The sequence below is a fragment of the Ursus arctos genome, unplaced genomic scaffold (assembly GCF_023065955.2).
Source record: "Ursus arctos isolate Adak ecotype North America unplaced genomic scaffold, UrsArc2.0 scaffold_26, whole genome shotgun sequence".
Classification (NCBI taxonomy): domain Eukaryota; kingdom Metazoa; phylum Chordata; class Mammalia; order Carnivora; family Ursidae; genus Ursus; species Ursus arctos.
In genome coordinates, this window is record NW_026622941.1 from 40,533,988 (window position 1) to 40,551,697 (window position 17,710).

Sequence of the window (17,710 nt, forward strand, 5' to 3'; positions counted from 1 at the left end):
TTTAATTACCTGCTCACGTCCTTTTACCTCAACTGGCAAATGCAATGGACACTTCCGCTTTATTTTATTGATCTCTCTATAGCATTGGACACTACTGACCACTCCCCCCTTTAAAAAATTCCTTCCTTTCATGGTTACTGTGAGATACCCCCCTTTCCCCCCTAGATTTCTTCCCATTTCTCTGGCCACTCCTCAGTCTTTTTTACGGGTTTCTCTTCCTCTGTTCCCCCTCCCCCCCTCACATGCTGAGGTCCCTCAAGGTTCCATCTTAGGTCCTCTTTGCTCACTTACCTATTCCCTGTAGATGATGTCATTTACCTTTTGGTTCGACCCACCAGTTGCCTATTGATGACTCATACCCTATAACTCCAGGCAGATATCTCTTCTTAGCTGGTATTCCACCTGGGAATCCTAGAGGCATCTTAAACTCATCCTTGTCTAAGGCTGAAGTCTCCTTTCTCCTCTCTTTACCCCTCACCCTTTAATCTGTTTCTTTTCCTGAATCCTCCATTTTGGTGAATGTGACAATTATCTTTTCAAACATCAAATGTGCCTGTTCTCATGTCTCCATGCTGTGCAAGTGTGACTTCCTCTGCCACTTCTTTGCCCTTTGCTTAGTTAATTCCTATCTGTCCTTTGGGTTTAGTCAGGCACCACTTCTGGGAAGCCTTACTTGACATGGCATAGCCAGGTTATGAGTTTCTCCTAAATCCTCCCCCAGCACCATGAGGATTTCTCTAACATGGTACTAATTGCACTGGGATTATAAACGCTGTTTTCCAAACTCGACATAGTCCCTTGAAGGCAAGGACCACATCTTATTCCTCTTTGTGTCTTCAGCACCTGGCACCTAAGAGATGCTCCATACATGTTTGTCTGCGACTCTAGAAATCTATCTACACTGTCTTGAACCTACTCCGTTAGGCCTTTATCCCACCACTCCCGAACAGCACACGATTACCAATGACCTTCATGTTGCCAAATCCAATGGTCAGTTCCCAGCTTCTCTGTGTGTTTGACTCTGCTAACAACTCTCCTTTTAGAAGCATTTTCTTCACTTGGCTTCTGGCACCCATTCTCGTTTCTACTGCTATTTCACCAGTTGCTCCTGCCCAATTTCCTTTGCTGGTTCCTCCTTAACTCTCTAACTTTGAAACATCAAGGTGCTCCTGAGCTCAGTCCTCAGACCTCTTCTCTTCTATCTACATCCAACAAGTGTTCTCATACATCTCATGTCTTTAAATACCACTGATCCTTGATGCACACACATCTTACCTCCAGCCTGCATCTCTTCCAGTTCCAGATTTATATATACAAGTTCTTTTTTTTTAAAAGATTTTATTTATTTATTTATTTATTTATTTATTTATTTATTTAACAGAGACAGCCAGAAAGAGAGGGAACAGAAGCAGGGGAAGCGGGAGAGGAAGAAGCAGGCTCCTAGCAGAGGAGCCTGATGTGGGACTTGATCCCAGAACGCTGGGATCACGCCCTGAGCCGAAGGCAGACGGTTAAAGACTGCGCCACCCAGGTGCCCCAACATATATATATATACATATACAAGTTCTTATATAACATCTCTACTTGGATGTCTTTAAGGCATTTCATATTTAACATGCCCCAAACTAAGCTGCTATCATTTTCCCTTCTCTAAACCTGCTTTTACTACAGTCTTTCCATCTCAATTAATGGTATTTTTCCAGGTGTTTGAGTGCAAACCACTGTTGCCACTCACAAGTCCTCTCTTTCTCTACTTTCCGTATAAATCCTGACCACTTCTCGTCACCTATATTAGCTACTACTCCAGTACAATCCATTATCATCTCTTGCCTAAATCACTGAAATTGTCTTATAATTTGCCTCCATGCTTCTGCCATTGTTCCTACAGTCTCTTCCTCCTTTTTAAAATTTAAGTCAGATCACAATACTCCTTTGCACAGAAACCCTCCAAAGGCCCCCATGTGATCAGAATTAAAGCCCAGGTCCTCAGAGTGGCTCTCTATGACTTTGCTTTTCCTACTTCTCAAACACGTTAAGAATCTTCCTGCCTCAGAACATTTGCATATGCTCTTCCTTTCACCTGAATCATTCTTCTCCTTGGTTCATATCCTCAGATCTCTGCTCCAATGTCCCCTCATCAGAGGCTTTCCTGGACCACCCTACATTCTATTCCTCTTACCCACTTTGCATTGTTTCTTAGCACTAATCACCACCCAACACAATTTCTTTATTGTTCATCTCTCCCACTATCACATAAACTCCATGATGGCCAAACTGTCATCTGTATTCGTGCCTAAAACAGTGCTTGGCACGTTGTAGGCGATCTGTGAATGCTAAATGGATGAGCGAAAGGAAAGAAGGAAGGAGGAAAGGAGGCAGGGAAAAAATAACAGGCAGGAGAGAGAGGAGGAGGAAAGAAAAGAAACCAACGGTTGAGTGAAATGATGGTAGCTTTTGCCAGAGGGGATCCATTTTTTAATTACAGGAAAATTAAGCCAAAGACCTGGTCAGCATTACCCCCTGAGAGAGAACAAATTGACAGGGGCACGTTATGTACTAATTTAAATAGGTTGGGTACTATAAACTGCCAGGAGGATATTTTTGCAATGCCAGTCAAATTAAAGAATTCTTAACCAAATATGTGAGGTTTTTCCCGCATAAGATTAAATCAAGTAAGATTTCAAAAGAAATACACTCTCCAGCCCAGCTGGAGGCTAGCCAGCGGGGAGAGTACAGAATGGTTATGAGCAGAGAGCTTGTTCTAAGGTTTTAGCCTTTGATGGATCCTGCAGCTGAGAAATTTGCTAACTAGAGTGGTTCAAGAAGTGTGCTTTAAACAAAGAACCCTGAGGATGACAACAGCTGCACAGCTGCTACCATTTAAATGCAGAACTATAGAAATCCTGGCTGTTTGGTTTGGAACAAGGGCTGAAGCCTAGGGGACCCTGTATTCTAACTTGAGCCGAAGGAGTAAGCCATTTCACTAACCTCAGGCAAAGCACTTGGCCTTCTATCTTTCACTCAACTCAGGGAAGGAAAAAAAGGGTTCAAAAGGAGAACTTGAGTGGAAAAATAAGATTCCCTGCACCCGAGCCACATTCTCCTGAGTAAATGGCGCACAAATCAAAGCAGCTGGCACCCATGCCCGGCTCAGCTGACATGCAGCCCAAGCCCCGCGGAGGCTGCAGGTGGCTGGGCCACACAGGCTCCCCTCGGGAAGTCCCGCGTGCCCCAGGGCTTCTCAATACTTACACTTCTCCTCTTTTCCATGTTTGCTTCTTCAGCTGCTTTCTGGTACCTTCAGAGAAGAAGGGGAGAAAGAGAATATCCTCAGATTAAATTTATATTTTTACTTTTTAAATCTTTAAGAAAACAACTTCTGCCTACATATTTCTGCCAGCAAGTGTCTTTAATCAACTCTATCAGAAGAAGCAAAAATCAGAGTGGCCCTCCCTTCCTGCACTGATCCAAGGCGAAGAGGTCAAATGCTGGGAAATAACTAGGTAGAGCTGAAAGTCTGGGGTTAGAGTCCTACTTTACTCACTCATTTACTGTGCTATCTGGCAAGTCTCAGTTTCCTTATCTAGAAAATGGCTCTATATATCTATTTTCCAGGTTGCTTTGAAGATTGAGATCACGTGTGTAAAAATGCTTCAGAATTAGTCAAAGGATATTAACATTGCATTGATCAGAGGATGCACATTTCCCCCGCACTATTGTCTCTGGAATCTTATAATTCTTGCCAAATGATGGAGAGGTAGTCATACTGCCTGGTCATGTGTGAATTTAATCTAAGTTGTTGGTATTGTCACTTTAGCTCAATGTATTTGATGGTATTGCACATGTTTTAAATGCCACTTAAAATGTCTTTAAAGAAATTACACTATGATTTGGTATTTAAAGAAAAACTACTTTATTGTTTTAGGTATGCAGAATGGCGATACATGAGAAAAGTTTATGTGCTAAGCAAGCATCGGTCCTTTTAATTGGCAGTATTTTTTCTTAGTGACGCATAAAATAGTGGCAAGGCTACAGTGGATGGCATCTTAGATTTGATAAACAGGCATATATGATTTAATTATTTTATTATTACTTTTATTATTTTTATTACTTGGATCAGAAGATCCCTGAGAAACAACTGAAGTCCCAGAGCTTTTCAGGGGGGATCTAGTTTTCTCCATTTGAAGACAAAGATGGGCTGGGAGGTCTAGGCTGCAGCAAATCCCCAGACCACCCAGAACAACCTTCACCTGGCTTCCTCAGGGCCTCTGAGACAAGCACGGAAAGGCCTTGTACCCAGAGAAGCCCCATCCCGTGACTCTCCTTAAGCCTACATGCCTACCACTCAGCACCAATCCTACCCTAGAAGAGGGCCATTTGTTCTGTCTTAAGGTAGAATTGCTCAATTTCACAAGACATTTGGGGAATGAAAAGGAGGTGAGAGAAAAAGATAAAAACTAGAATGGGGAAGGGCCCATGCCTCTACCAAAACCAACTTTCAATTAAAAAAATACCCTCATAAGTTCAGAACTTTCTTGGTGTGTGTGTTAAACAGAATAACCTTATTCAAAATGAAGGACAGAAAAATGCCCTGGTTCTGGTATATATATATTTCAAATATAGACAAAGACATCTCAACAACGGTGCCACCATTGCTTACCTGCTATGTAACCTGGGTTACATCACTCCATTTACTTGGGCCTCATCTACAGAATTAAATGACTATGTGAGAAGATTTCTAAGGTCTCTTCCAGTTCTGTCACTGTTTAAATTTGAACAATCAGATATTAATAAGCGTCTCATTCACCAGGCTGGGAATCACTCTGCAACTGAGCAAAGCTTTCTAATAAAGTAGGGTGAACAACTTCCAAAAAATCTCTGGCATTTCTTTGACCATAAATAGGTTATGGAAGATAATGGGCAAGTGACAAGCTGGGAAGATACCTGGCAACTTATATTACAGACCAAAGGCTAATATTCCTAAATTAAAAAAAAACTCTTACAAAGAATGATTACCCAACATTTGCATCAACATGGATGGGACTGGAGGAGATTATGTTAAGTGAAATAAGTCAAGCAGAGAAAGACAATTATTATATGGTTTCACTCATTTGTGGAACATAAGGAATAGCAGGGAGATCGTTAGGAGAAGGAAGGGAAAAATGAAGGGGGGGTAAACAGAGGGGGAAATGAACCACGACAGACTACGGACTCCGGGAAACAAACTGAGGGTTTTAGAGGGGAGGGGACTGGGGGGACGGGCTAGCCCGGGCAAGGGTATTAAGGAGGGCACGTATTGCATGGAGCACTGGGTGTTATATGCAAACAATGAATCATGGAACACTATATCAAAAACTAATGATGTACTGTATGGTGACTAACACATTGTAATTAAAAAAAAAAAGAAGAACTCTTACAAATCAATAAGAAAACCACAAACAACTTCATAGAAAAATGGGCCCAGATACAAATGTACAGTTCACAAAAAGGATATCAAATGGCTCTTAAACAAAAAGGATGTTCAATTTCAAAATGAAAATTCAAACAACGCTAAAATTCTTTACCTATGACATAGGAAGAGATTTTTTTTTTTTTTAAAGAATTTATTTATTTGACAGAGAGAGAGACAGGCAGTGAGAGAGGGAACACAAGCAGGGGGAGTGGGAGAGGAAGAAGCAGGCTCCTAGTGGAGGAGCCTGATGTGGGGCTCGATCCCAGAATGCCGGGATCACTCCCTGAGCCGAAGGCAGACGCTTAACCGCTGTGCCACCCAGGCGCCCCGAGATTTTTTTTTTTAAGGCTAATATACAGGAATGCCTGGGTGGCTCAGTCAGTTAAGCGTCTGCTTTGGCTCAGGTCATGATCCCAGGTTCCCGGGATCGGTCCCGCATTGGGCTCCCTGCAGGGAGCCCGCTTCTCCCTCTAACTGCCGCTTCCCCTGCTTGTGCTCTCTCTCTCTCTCTGACAAATAAAATCTTTAAAAAAAAAAAAAGGCTAATGTACTGATAGTAAATTAATTAAACCTCTATGGAGGGCATTTTGTCAATTTTACAAAAATCACAAAAGCACAAATGTTGTGATTCATTAATTTTGTTTCAGAATTTGTCCTACAGATATATTCATACAGGCAAAAATGACTTTTATGTTAGACTATCTGTCATAGCATTAAATGTAGTAACGAAAGACTGAAAACAAGCTGAATGTCCATTAGCAGAAGACTGGTAAAGAAATTATAATCTATTCATGTATGGAATACTATGCAGCTATAAAAAGAAAAAGGGATAGTGGTGACAACTGCACAACAATGTCAATGTTCTTAACGTACTGAATTGTATACTTAAAAATGGTTAAAATGATAAACTGTAAGTTATGTATATTTTACCACAATTAAAAAAACACAACACAACAGTGTGATATTGGCGTAAAGACAGACATACAAATCAATGGAATGGAATAGAGCCCAGAAATAAACCCTCACATACATAGTTCAAAGGCTTCTCAACAAAGGAGCCAAGACCATCTAACAGGGAAAGGATGGTCTTTTAAACAAGTGATGCTGGAAAACTGGATATCCCGGAGCAAAAAAAATGAAGTTGGACCCTTACCTAACACCATATACAAAATTAAGTCAAAATGGATTAAAGACCTAAGTGTAAGAACTAAAACTATACAACTCTTAGAAAAAAATAGGGACCGAGCTTCATGACATTGACTTTGACAATGATTTTTTGGAATAAAAGCACAGCAACAAAAGAAAAAGACGACAAACCGAACTTTAACAAAGCCTGTGCATCAAAGGAAACCATCAACAGAGTGAAATGGCAATCCATGAAATAAAAGAAAATATTCGCCCATCATATCTGATAAGGGATTAGCATCCAAAATACACAAAATTTTAAAAAATAACAAATACGGGATAATATTGTATTCTTTTTATTTTTTTTTTAAGATTTATTTATTTCAGAGTGGAGGGGCAGAAAGAGAGGTGAGAACCTTAAGCAGCCTCCTCACTGAGCATGGAGCCCAACATAGAGTTCAATCCCAGGACACTGAGCTCATGACCTGACCCAAAACCAAGAGTCTGACACTCAACTGACAGAACCACCCATGCACCCCTGTACATACAATTCTGCATCTCCTTTTTCCACTTTAGAACAGCTGAATTTTCATTCAAGCAGTATGTTCTAAGCACTAGAGAAAAGGAGTAAAAGAAATAACCCAAAGAGATACAGTTCCTGCTCTCAGACAGCTTACAGTTTAGACATTAAACACATAAGCACATGAATACACACACACACACACACACACACACACACACACACACACGCACACGCACACCAAAAATCCTTCAAAGAAAAAGAACACAGTATTATGAAATAACCTAACAAAGGAACCAAATTGGGAAGGCAGTGGGTGGGGCGTGTGTGTTGCATGTGTGAAGGGAAGTCTTGTTGAAAAAATGACCTTTAGACTGAGATCTAAAGTTTGACCAGAGGAGTTAGCCAGGCAAAACAAGGCGGAGGGGTGGGGGAAAGCATTCCAGGCACAGAAAACTAGCACACGCAAAGGCCCCAAGGCAAGAAAGTGTCTCAGGTGTATAACGTACACAAAGAACTCCAGTGTTGCTGGAGCACAGCGAGAAAGGGAGAGGGCAAGAGATGGTGCGGGGAGGCAGGGGTTTCATGGGCCATGGTGAGCATTTTGAACATAATCCTAGGTATAAGGAATGGCCTCTGATCCAATTCGTGTTTTTAAAAGAGTGTTCCACAAAAATAAACTCAAAATGGATGAAAGATCTAAATGTGAGACAGGAATCCATCAAAATCCTTGAGGAGAACGCGGGCAACAACCTCTGTGACCTCGGCCACAGCAACTTCTTGCTGGACACGTCTCCAAAGGCAAGAGAAACAAAAGCAAAAATGAACCACTGGGACTTCATCAAGATAAAAAGCTTCTGCACAGCAAAGGGAACAGTCAACACAACTAAAAGGCAACCCATGGAACGGGAGAAGATATTTGCAAATGTCTTATCAGATAAAGGGCTAGTATCCAAGATCTATAAAGAACTCATCAAACTAATACCCAAGAAACAAAAAATCCAGTCAAGAAATGGGCAGAAGACATGAACAGACATTTCTCCAAGGAAGACATACAAATGGCCAACAGGCACATGAAAAAATGCTCCACATCACTTGGCATCAGGAAAATACAAATCAAAACCACAATGAGATACCACCTCACACCAGTCAGAATGGCTAAAGTTAACACGTCAGGAAACAACAAATGTTGGCAAGGATGCAGAGAAAGGGGAACCCTCTTACACTGCTGGTGGGAGTGCAAGGTGGTGCAGCCACTCTGGAAAACAGTATGGAGGTTCCTCAAAAGTTAAAAATAGAGCTACCCTACAACCCAGCAATTACACTACTAGGGATTTATCCAAAGGATACAAACATCATGATTCGAAGGGGCACATGCACCCCAATGTTTATAGCAGCAATGTCCACAATAGCCAAAATATGGAAAGAGCCCAGATTTCCATCAACTGATGAATGGAGAAAGAAGATGTGGTATACATATACAATGGAATATTACTCAGCCATTAAAAAGAACGAAATCTTGCCATTTGCAATGATGTGAATGGAACTAAATAACCAAAATAAGTCAGTCAGAGAAAGACAAATACCATATGATTTCACTGATGTGTGGAATTTAAGAAACAAAACTGATGAGGGGCGCCTGGGTGGCACAGCGGTTAAATCGTCTGCCTTCGGCTCAGGGCGTGATCCCGGCGTTGAGGTATCGAGCCCCACATCGGGCTCCTCCACTATGAGCCTGTTTCTTCCTCTCCCACTCCCCCTGCTTGTGTTCCCTCTCTCACTGGCTGTCTCTATCTCTGTCAAATAAATAAATAAAATCTTAAAAAAAAAAAAAAAGAAACAAAACTGATGAACATAGGAGAAGGGAAGGAAAAATAAGATGAAAATTGAGATGGAGGCAAACCATAGACACTCTTAATCATAGGAAATAAACTGAGGGTTGCTGGAGGGGAGGGGTAGAGGGAAGGGATACTTGGGTGATGGGTATTAAGGAGGGGACTTGATGTAATGAACACTGGGTGTTATATGCAACTGATGAATCATTAAGCTCCTCCTCCAAAACTAATAAAAAAATTAAAAATAAAAAATTAGCCTAAAATAAAATAAAAATAAAAGAGTGCTCCAGAGGCTGTGTGGAAAATGGACTGGAGGGGCTGAGAAAGGAGGCAGCATTAGTGGGAGGTGATGCTGGCTTGGCCCAGGGCGGTGGCCTTTGAGAGAAAGAAAAGTGAGCAGACTTGAGATGCATTTCAGAGGTGGAATCAACAGGATTGGTCACGAAGGGAGGAGGCAGAAGCAGTCAAGAACGATTCCCAGGTTTCTGGCAGCGGAGTCAATGGAATCACTGTTTACTGGGATGGGGAATTCTGGAGGAGAAGCAAATTTGGGGATGGGGAAGATAAAGAGTTCAGTGTTAGCCATGTTAACTAAAACATCCGTTTGGTGGTAGCAGTGATTAGATACATGTGTCTAGAGCTCAGAAGAGAGATCTGAGCTAGCAGTATAAATTTAGGACTTGTCTGTCCACAGATGGTAAAGCCATGGGAGTCTATGAATGATATCATCTGTGAAGAGTGTGTAGTGTGAGAAGCAGTCCTGGAGACTCTAACATTTAGAAGTCAGCAGACGAGAAAGAGGTGTGAGAGAGAATGACAAGGCACAGACAGAGAGGTGGTAGGAAAACCAGGAAACTGCCAGAGAAGCCAAGAGAAGGAAAAATGTGGGAAGGACAAAGTGCTGAGAAGTCATGAGAGGCAAAGGCTACAAGCACAGAAGGCTATGGGAACCCTGGCGATCCTCTTCCATTATAAATATAATTAATTCACCCATACTGCTTTTAATGCACATTTGGATTGGTTCCAGTTTTCTACCACTACAAATAGCACTTGGTGAATGTCCTGGTACATATATTTTCCCCGACTTGTACTAAAATACATCTGTCTGACAGCCCCTAAAAATGGAAATGCAGGGGAAAAGTGGATTAGAGGGAAAGGAACTTAAAATTGGCCTTGAACCTTGTTTCCACACCCCCTGGGTAATCATCTACAGTATACTACAGCAATAATACAATATATGAGAGGCAGAGCCAATCAGCAGACAGATTTATTCTTAGTCAATTGTTCTCTAAGCAAAGTATTTACACTGTGGTTAGTTGAGTAAATAAGCTCAAAGGTTCCCTTCCCTTTACTGTCTTAACAGAAACATAGATTTAAAGTAAGAAGACCAGAATAGTTTTCATCTTCAAGCCTGTCCTTTTAGCACTGAGGCATCTGCAGACACAGGTATATACGCTGGTGGCTATCTAGAATTATGTTTTGAAACTCCCACTCCAATCTCCCCACCCTTTATTTACAATGAGGTATTGCTAAATAGTAGATACACAGGGAGGAAAGGTTGCATACCTCTGCTTTCTTCCAAGTCAACGCCTTGGTGCTTTTACATTTTGCACTCCCAGGATGATAAGAGACGCTGAGGTGCCGTACTTCTGAATTCAGTGTTAGACTAGGATTCAGGCCTCAGACTTTCCTCAAAGGCACTTGGAGCCACTAAGCATTATTCTGACTACAAAATGTGAAGGTTGCTGATTTTGCGGGGGCAGGGGAGGGGAAAGGCATTTTAAAGATCCAAATTTGAGGTAAAAAATATTTGCAGTGACATTTCTATAATTAAAATCTCATCCCTCTTCCCTTCCCGGATTGTCTTGTCCTCCAGTCTCTTCTTCACACACAGAATTTAATCTTGCAACTGCTCATTAATGCTCAGCTGTGAGGCAGGCAGCTGATGGAGGATACTAAAATTATCTTGGGAGCAATAACAGTGCCTCAAACTTTTCTAAGGCCAGAATAGAGTTCCTGAGCTATGAGTCTTGTTCGTATGCCCTCAAACACAGCAAAGGGAAAATGGAAACTCCCAAGTTTTAGGCAATGTATTTTCCTCTGGAACTATTTCACCACTAAAAGATTACAGAGAAGCAAAAATGGGGTGAAAAAAAAGAGGAAGTTAGCCAGGGAGATCTGAGGGTCAATTTTTTCTTAATGAAGGAAGAACAGTCAGAGAAAACTAAATATAAACCATGTTCTTTCTTCAGACTATGTTACGGGGAAAGTTATAACAAGAGCGGGAGGAACTGTGACATGGGGGAAGGATGATGGGGGGCAGGGATCTGTGTGCTGAATTCAGCTTTGCCATTATCTTGGGGGGTGAACTTCAGTCATAATTGCTGGATATCAAGTTCCTTGTCTGTCAGAGGAATGGGGCAAAGGTTAGCCAGATCAGTGGTTTTAAAACTCTTTTCACTGCAGAATCCTCTCTTCAAATGGTATCTGATTTAGAACCTAACATATAAAAGGGATCAAAGCAGGACGGCTAGTGTGGAAGGTCTGAGGCTTGGCCCTTCAGATCTTCCCATCTTCCCAGAACGGGCCCCTGAGGTTTCTCTGAAGAACTCAATTAAGATAGGTTGAAAACCACTGAGCTAGATTCCCTTTACTTCCAAAAATATAAGAGTCAAAGAGGAGTCTTCTGCAAAGAAACCAAACTCCAGCAGAAGAGTAACCTTTTCATCAAGCAAAGGATTATTTCATGCTGAAGTCAATGGTGAGTAAAACCAGAGCTAGCCATTTAAATGGACCCATCAATAGGGCCTTTCTTACCTCAAATTTAATAATTTATATAGTATAGAGGTTCAGTAAAAGAAATAAGTCTGGAGCTATAAAGAACTCATGAGACGCAAGCTCTGATGCTAGAAAAATTACTCTTACGTACAAAGAAACGTAAAATGTGCTAACAATTAGAAAGTAAAGCCCAGCTAATTCTACAAACATGAGCCAGATTAAGCTTCCCCCAAACACCACTTTTACATTTCTCTCTGATCAGAAACTTCTTAAGGTTTCCTTTAGTCTCTTAACTAGGCTTGTGCAGGATTTACTAACTCAACAACCCGTAATAGGGAGTGTTTGAAAATAAGGGAAAATCAGATCACCAGGTATTGGAAGTCGAAATTAGTATTTGCTTTGCGGAACCCAGTCTTGCAATCTGCTTTAGGAACCTACGGTGAGTGAACCCTAAAAGCTGTAAGCAAGATCAGCAATGTTGATTCAGGGTCTCCACTGAGCATGAAACAGAGAAGAGGTCCAGGCCAAGTCTCTGGTTTTTACCGTCCTAAGTGCACATGACACCCTGTAGCACTTCTGTGCTTTCTACCTCCCGTGGTTCTCTGCAGTGTCGCCTCCATGCTCTCAGCCTACCAAATACGATTCTACTCATTCCTCAAGATCTATTCAATGCATTAGAATACAAGAATCAGATGAAAAATCCTAGACAGAAAGAAATCCAACTATTCACAGTGTTCTCAGCTATAAAACAGGCCTAAGGTCGCTCCCTCATACAGTTTTTCTTAGGATTAGAAATAGTATCTGTTTCTATTAAGAATCTAGCATGGTGCCTGGCACACTGATTCTGTTAATGGGTTTGGAACTTAGTTTTGGATAGCTGTCATTTGCCCTTATAACCTTCGTGGAGAAAAGACAGTCACCCTGCTATGCTATGAGAAGGTGACCTCTAAGATCACTTTGTACTTTCTCTCTGTAAGATTAAGATGGCCCCTGAGATGAACTGCTTTTTCCAACTTTCTAATTCTCATCAGTGCTACAAGACCCAATTCCTCTATTTTGAGAACTGGCTGGGGTGTGGGGGGAAGATTACAGAATAAAAGGGTGGGAAGAGAACTGAGGAAGGGGGGAGAGTTGCACTGAGGTGACCAACCGAGGAAGGCAGGGAGGGAAGTGAAGCCAGGAAGGAGACTAACATCCAGGGCCTCAGTGTTCTGTTTTGGCCCAAGAGCAGCATCGGTGAGAATAAAAGAGTAGAACAGTATTAGGATAGGAGGCTGCAGTCAGACAGGGTATTCCAAATGCACGTTCCAGAGATGGATTCTCTGTGACAATAAGGCTGGGACCGGATTCAAGGCCACAGGACACAATGTGCAGGTTGAAGAAGTAGGGAAGATCAAGAAATTAAGAGTCCAGAGTATGAAACAGTTCCAGTGGACCAGCGATTCTTCACTGGGGGTCCTACTGGCCCTGGGGGACATTTGGAAATGTGCGAGGGAATCTCATTGGGGTTTCCCTTCCGCCCCATTTTTCTTTTTTGGATGGCACAACGTCATGGGGTACGTTTGGAGGAAGGCAAGATGATGAACATCTGGCAAAAGGAAGGTCTATCTCCTCGAAAATGCCCAGAGCACCCTCGCTGAGAGACACGGAGACTAGAATGAAGCTGGAAGCTAGCGTCCCCAGTGAAGGTGAGGAGTTTGGCCAGGCGGCTGGCACACCACTGCAATGAAGGGGAGGATAAAAAGAGTCTAGTTAGACGTGAGCCTCAAAGCACAGGCTTAGAACTTCAGAACAAGGAGTGAAACACAATGGATGGGAACCAGTAGGATAGATGCAGGAGAGCAGCAACCTAGACTCCTGGCCCCAGGATATTTCAGGGAAGCATATGCAGAAAGAGCAAGCAGCCACTGCTCAGAGACAGAATGCAAGTGGAGGGAGAGCCAAGTTCAGCTAAAGAGAGGTGGGGCTAGCCAGGGTGAAAAGGGTAAGAATGTGGAGAAGTCTCTCTGCAGAACAGGGAGTTTCCAAGTCCCATTAATCACATCCCAACAATGTCTCAATTCCTTGTCTTCCTTTCCACCCCTGCTGCCCTCCACCCTCAAGAGCTTTCACTTGGGTTCTCAAGAGAGCCTTACTGCTTGTCTCTATGCTATCAATCTCTCACCTTGCCAGTATACCTTTTACATCGTTGCCAGAAACATCTTTCTAAAATACAAGTCTGACCATGTCATTCTCTGCATGGAAACCTTCAACTGTTCCTGTTGTTCATCTAACTAAATCCTAAACTTAGGAATGGCATTCAAGGCCTTCTATCACCTGGCCCAAACTGAACTGTACCAGTTGCTTCTCCCTTTTGTATTTCTCCATGCCGGACTGCTTGCTTTCCTATTCCCTTTGTTCATGGTCAGTTTCCACAGTCCTCTGGTGGAACCTATCATAAACCGAACTCATTCTGCTTTATGTTCAAGTTCACCGCTGTGAATTCACAAGTCCATCTCTTCCACAGAAGGTAAACTAAACTTCCCTGAAGGTAAAATTCACCTGGGATACTTGCTGAAAACACAAATTCCTAGGCCCCATCCCAGATACATGGAATCAGAATCTTTTTTTTTTTCCCCAGTTAGATTAGTACAAGGACTTTCCTTTTATTGTCAATTAGAACAGCCACTAGAGAGGTTTGAAAAATGATGGACATGATCTGTTTTACATTCTTGAAGGTCACCTTGTCTGTAGTGTGGGTAATTAACTGTATAGCAGCAGAAGTGGAAGTAGTGAGGCCACGGAGGGAGCTAGTGCAGAAAACTAAGGGGAGATGGAGGCAGCTCGGCCTCACCGGGACAGCTGTGGAAGTGCTGGGAAGCCGTCAGACTGAAGATGCATCTGACTGTAAAGCTGACATGCTGCTAGACAGTTAAGACTGCAATTTGCCTATGAAATGTCTTCGTGTTAGTCACCTACATAATGGCTCTTTGTTAGTGTGAGTGAGTGTGTGTATTTATAAAACTTCTTTCGTAATCTTAGGTTGCCAGACCTTGCTAGGTAAGACCACAGTACTACCTGAACAAAATATCTGATAATGCCCCAGAATGCTGGATGGAGTACTCTAGAAAAGAAGAAATGGTTTCTAAAATTACATCTTGCATTGTTCTAACACAGAACAGAATCTTTAGGGGAGGGGCAAGGGAAGCCATATAGGATGGTTTTTAAAACATGTCCAAAAAAATCATTGACATTTCTCCCATTAAAAAGTACAGTCAGGGGCACCTGCGCAGCTCAGTCGGTTAAGCGTCTGCCTTCAGCTCAGCTCGTGATCCCAGGGTCCTGGGATCGAGACCCGTGTCAGGCTCCCAGCTCATTGGGAGTCTGCTTCTCCCTCTCCCTCTGCCTCTCCCCCTGCTTGTGCTCTCTCTGCCTTTCTCCCTCTCAAATGAATAAATAAAATCTTTAAGGAAAAAAAAGAAGTACAGTCAAATTCCCCTCCCTCTGAAAATGGGCCAGCCTTAGGGACTGGTTTCCAATGAAGACAATGTGGCAAAAGTGATTCTATATAACTTCTGAGGCTAGGTCATAAAAGGCCACACAACCCCTGAACCTGACCCCCTTCTTCCTTTGTTTCCTCCCTCCTCTATCTCTGGATGCTTGCCTTTGGAACCCAGCCAACTAAGCCAAGCAGCCACATGGAAAAGCCACGTGTAGGTACTCTGACCAGGGCTCTAGCTGAGATCCCAGCTGACTGCCAGCAGCAACAACCCGAACTGTCAGTGAGTGAGCCTTTAGATGACTATGGGCCCTGTATTTGAGCCACCCTGGCTTATGCTAAGGCAAGTGGAGGCAAGCCCGCCCCAAACTGGAGACTCGCAAGCAAAATAAATGTTAGTATTTCAAGCCACTAAATTTGGGGGATTTTTTTCCCCCTAGGCAACAACAGATAACTGGAACACCATATTATTAACAGGCACCCCATGTGATTCTTAAGATGAAGGAAGTTAGGGGACTTCATCTACTATGTAAATTATACTAACCTATACCATTAATTTCCTTGAGGTCAGGGATTAAATCTTAAGAGCTTTCCAGATCTCTATCCCTTTTTTTCTGAAATCTCTATTGATTTTCTTGTTTTGATAAGAACAATACATGTTTGTTATAAAATTACAATAATATAAAATGTATAATGTGGAAGGTAAAAGGGCTACGTAGTTTCTCTCCACCTTCACGCTACCTTAAGCAGTAACCAAGGCCAGCAGTTTGGAAGGGCAATGTTTTCCACAGAAAACAAGTGTGTGATGCATTTGGCACTGAAGAAAAGGGGACATTGCAGATTACAGAAGCGTCCTATCGGTATTTAGCTGTATCCTAGATACAGTTCCCAGAATCATCTTCTTCAAATCTTGACCATCTTTCTTCTCTTCAGTGTATAAGAGCTTCCTATTAATTAACAAACTCTATTCGTGAGGTAAACCTACCACCTGTCCTAAGCCCCTCCCAGTATGGCATCTCTATTTGAGTGAAGCCAATGTGTTTGCCATCCCTGGTCATATTATTTACATATAGTATCCCTCTTACATCTGTTGAGTGCCTACTACGTTCCAGTCACCGAGCTATACATGTGCTAGGCATATAAATTAAGCAAGAAAGGGACCCTCATATCAAAGAACTCATGGTCCAAGCAGGGAGTCAGCAAACCTTCTCTTAAAGGATCAGATAATAAATATTTTAGACTTCGAGGCTATATGGTCTCTGCTACTGTAGCATGAAAGCAGCCATAGACAATGCACAAATGGATATGGCCATGTTTCAATAAACCTTTATTTACTAAAACAGGCAGCCAGCAGGCCATAGTTTGCCCAGTTTGCACTGCTCAACAGAATGTTACGCAATGGTGAAATGTTTCTGTGATCTCCAATATGGTAGCCACCAACTACATGTAGCTAGTGGACCCTTGAAATGTGGCTCGTGCAGCTGATGAACTGAATTTTAAATATTATTTAAATTTAATTAACTTAAATTTAAGTCGGTACATATGCAGTGGTTACTATATTGGATAATGCAGATACAGAGTATACCTAACACTCCCTTCAACTAAATCAAAACTTGCCTCAAAACTCATCTCACCTCTGGAAAGCCTTCCTAACTAGCTTCTGCCCATGATGGTCACTTTCTCTCTCTTATTCTGTTTCTGGTCCTTACTCCCACTCATCTTGGATGTGCTGACACTTTGAGTAAGAATTACGTGTTTTATAATTAACTTTTGTGTTTGTAACTTTTTCTATTCCCAGCTAAAAAAAAAAAAAATTCCAGGATAGAGAATGTGTCTCCTGATTATTATCATCCTTCTCCTTAAGCACCTCATATGGTGCTTCAATTTCAGAAGGTGCTCAATAAAGCCATTTTACACCATGTACTTCCTTTACTGATTCCCCTGACAGGTGGTAATGTTTGCTCAAGACAGATGGTCCTTTTGGACCAGGATCAGTACTTACTTGGAGAATATTTCTACAATAGCCGATGATTTGTTCTTGTTGACAAGAGAAAGTTCTTTGGCAGTTACCCTCAACGATACTGAAGTCCACTGCCGTCTATTAAATGGAGCTGATTCCATCTTGTCTACAGATATACCTATGGAGTAAAGAAAGTCAGAATATCAGACACAGAAGAGGATTCTCCAGCATCCAAGGACTGGCAGTGCTGTGCGAAGAGAGAGTAGAAAGCCCTAGACCGGCAGAACCACACTCCTCTATGGTTCTCTCAGAAACTGTAAACTTGGTCAAATGATTCAATAGCTGAGTTGTAGTTTCCTGTAAAATGAGAAGGTTAGACCAGATGATCTCTAAGGTCCCTTCCAGTTCCATCATTTTATGACTGACCTCACTGTACAAACATCAGTTGGCCTTCCCCTGAACTTAAATCTGTTCCAAAGTCACATTTGGAGTGAAATATTCCACTCTTCTGAGTTACATCCCAGGGGAAGTACAACTGGCATCTCTGTAGATTCAGGTCCAA

The 17,710-nt window shown here is 42.1% G+C and overlaps 1 protein-coding gene across 2 annotated transcripts in view; it reads right to left on the reverse strand.

The window, feature by feature from the left end:
- LIMA1 (LIM domain and actin binding 1) overlaps positions 1–17,326 on the reverse strand; it is a 56,507-nt gene extending 39,181 nt beyond the window's left edge. For both annotated transcript variants that reach the window (XM_026501899.4, XM_026501898.4), the window contains exons 1-2: positions 17,191–17,326; positions 3,253–3,298 (exon numbers count right to left, since the gene is read on the reverse strand). In XM_026501899.4, the coding sequence (XP_026357684.2) occupies positions 3,253–3,298; positions 17,191–17,309 (165 nt within the window). In that variant the 5' untranslated portion in view covers positions 17,310–17,326. The remainder of the gene's footprint in view (positions 1–3,252; positions 3,299–17,190) is intronic.
- Between the last annotated feature and the right edge of the window lie 384 nt (positions 17,327–17,710).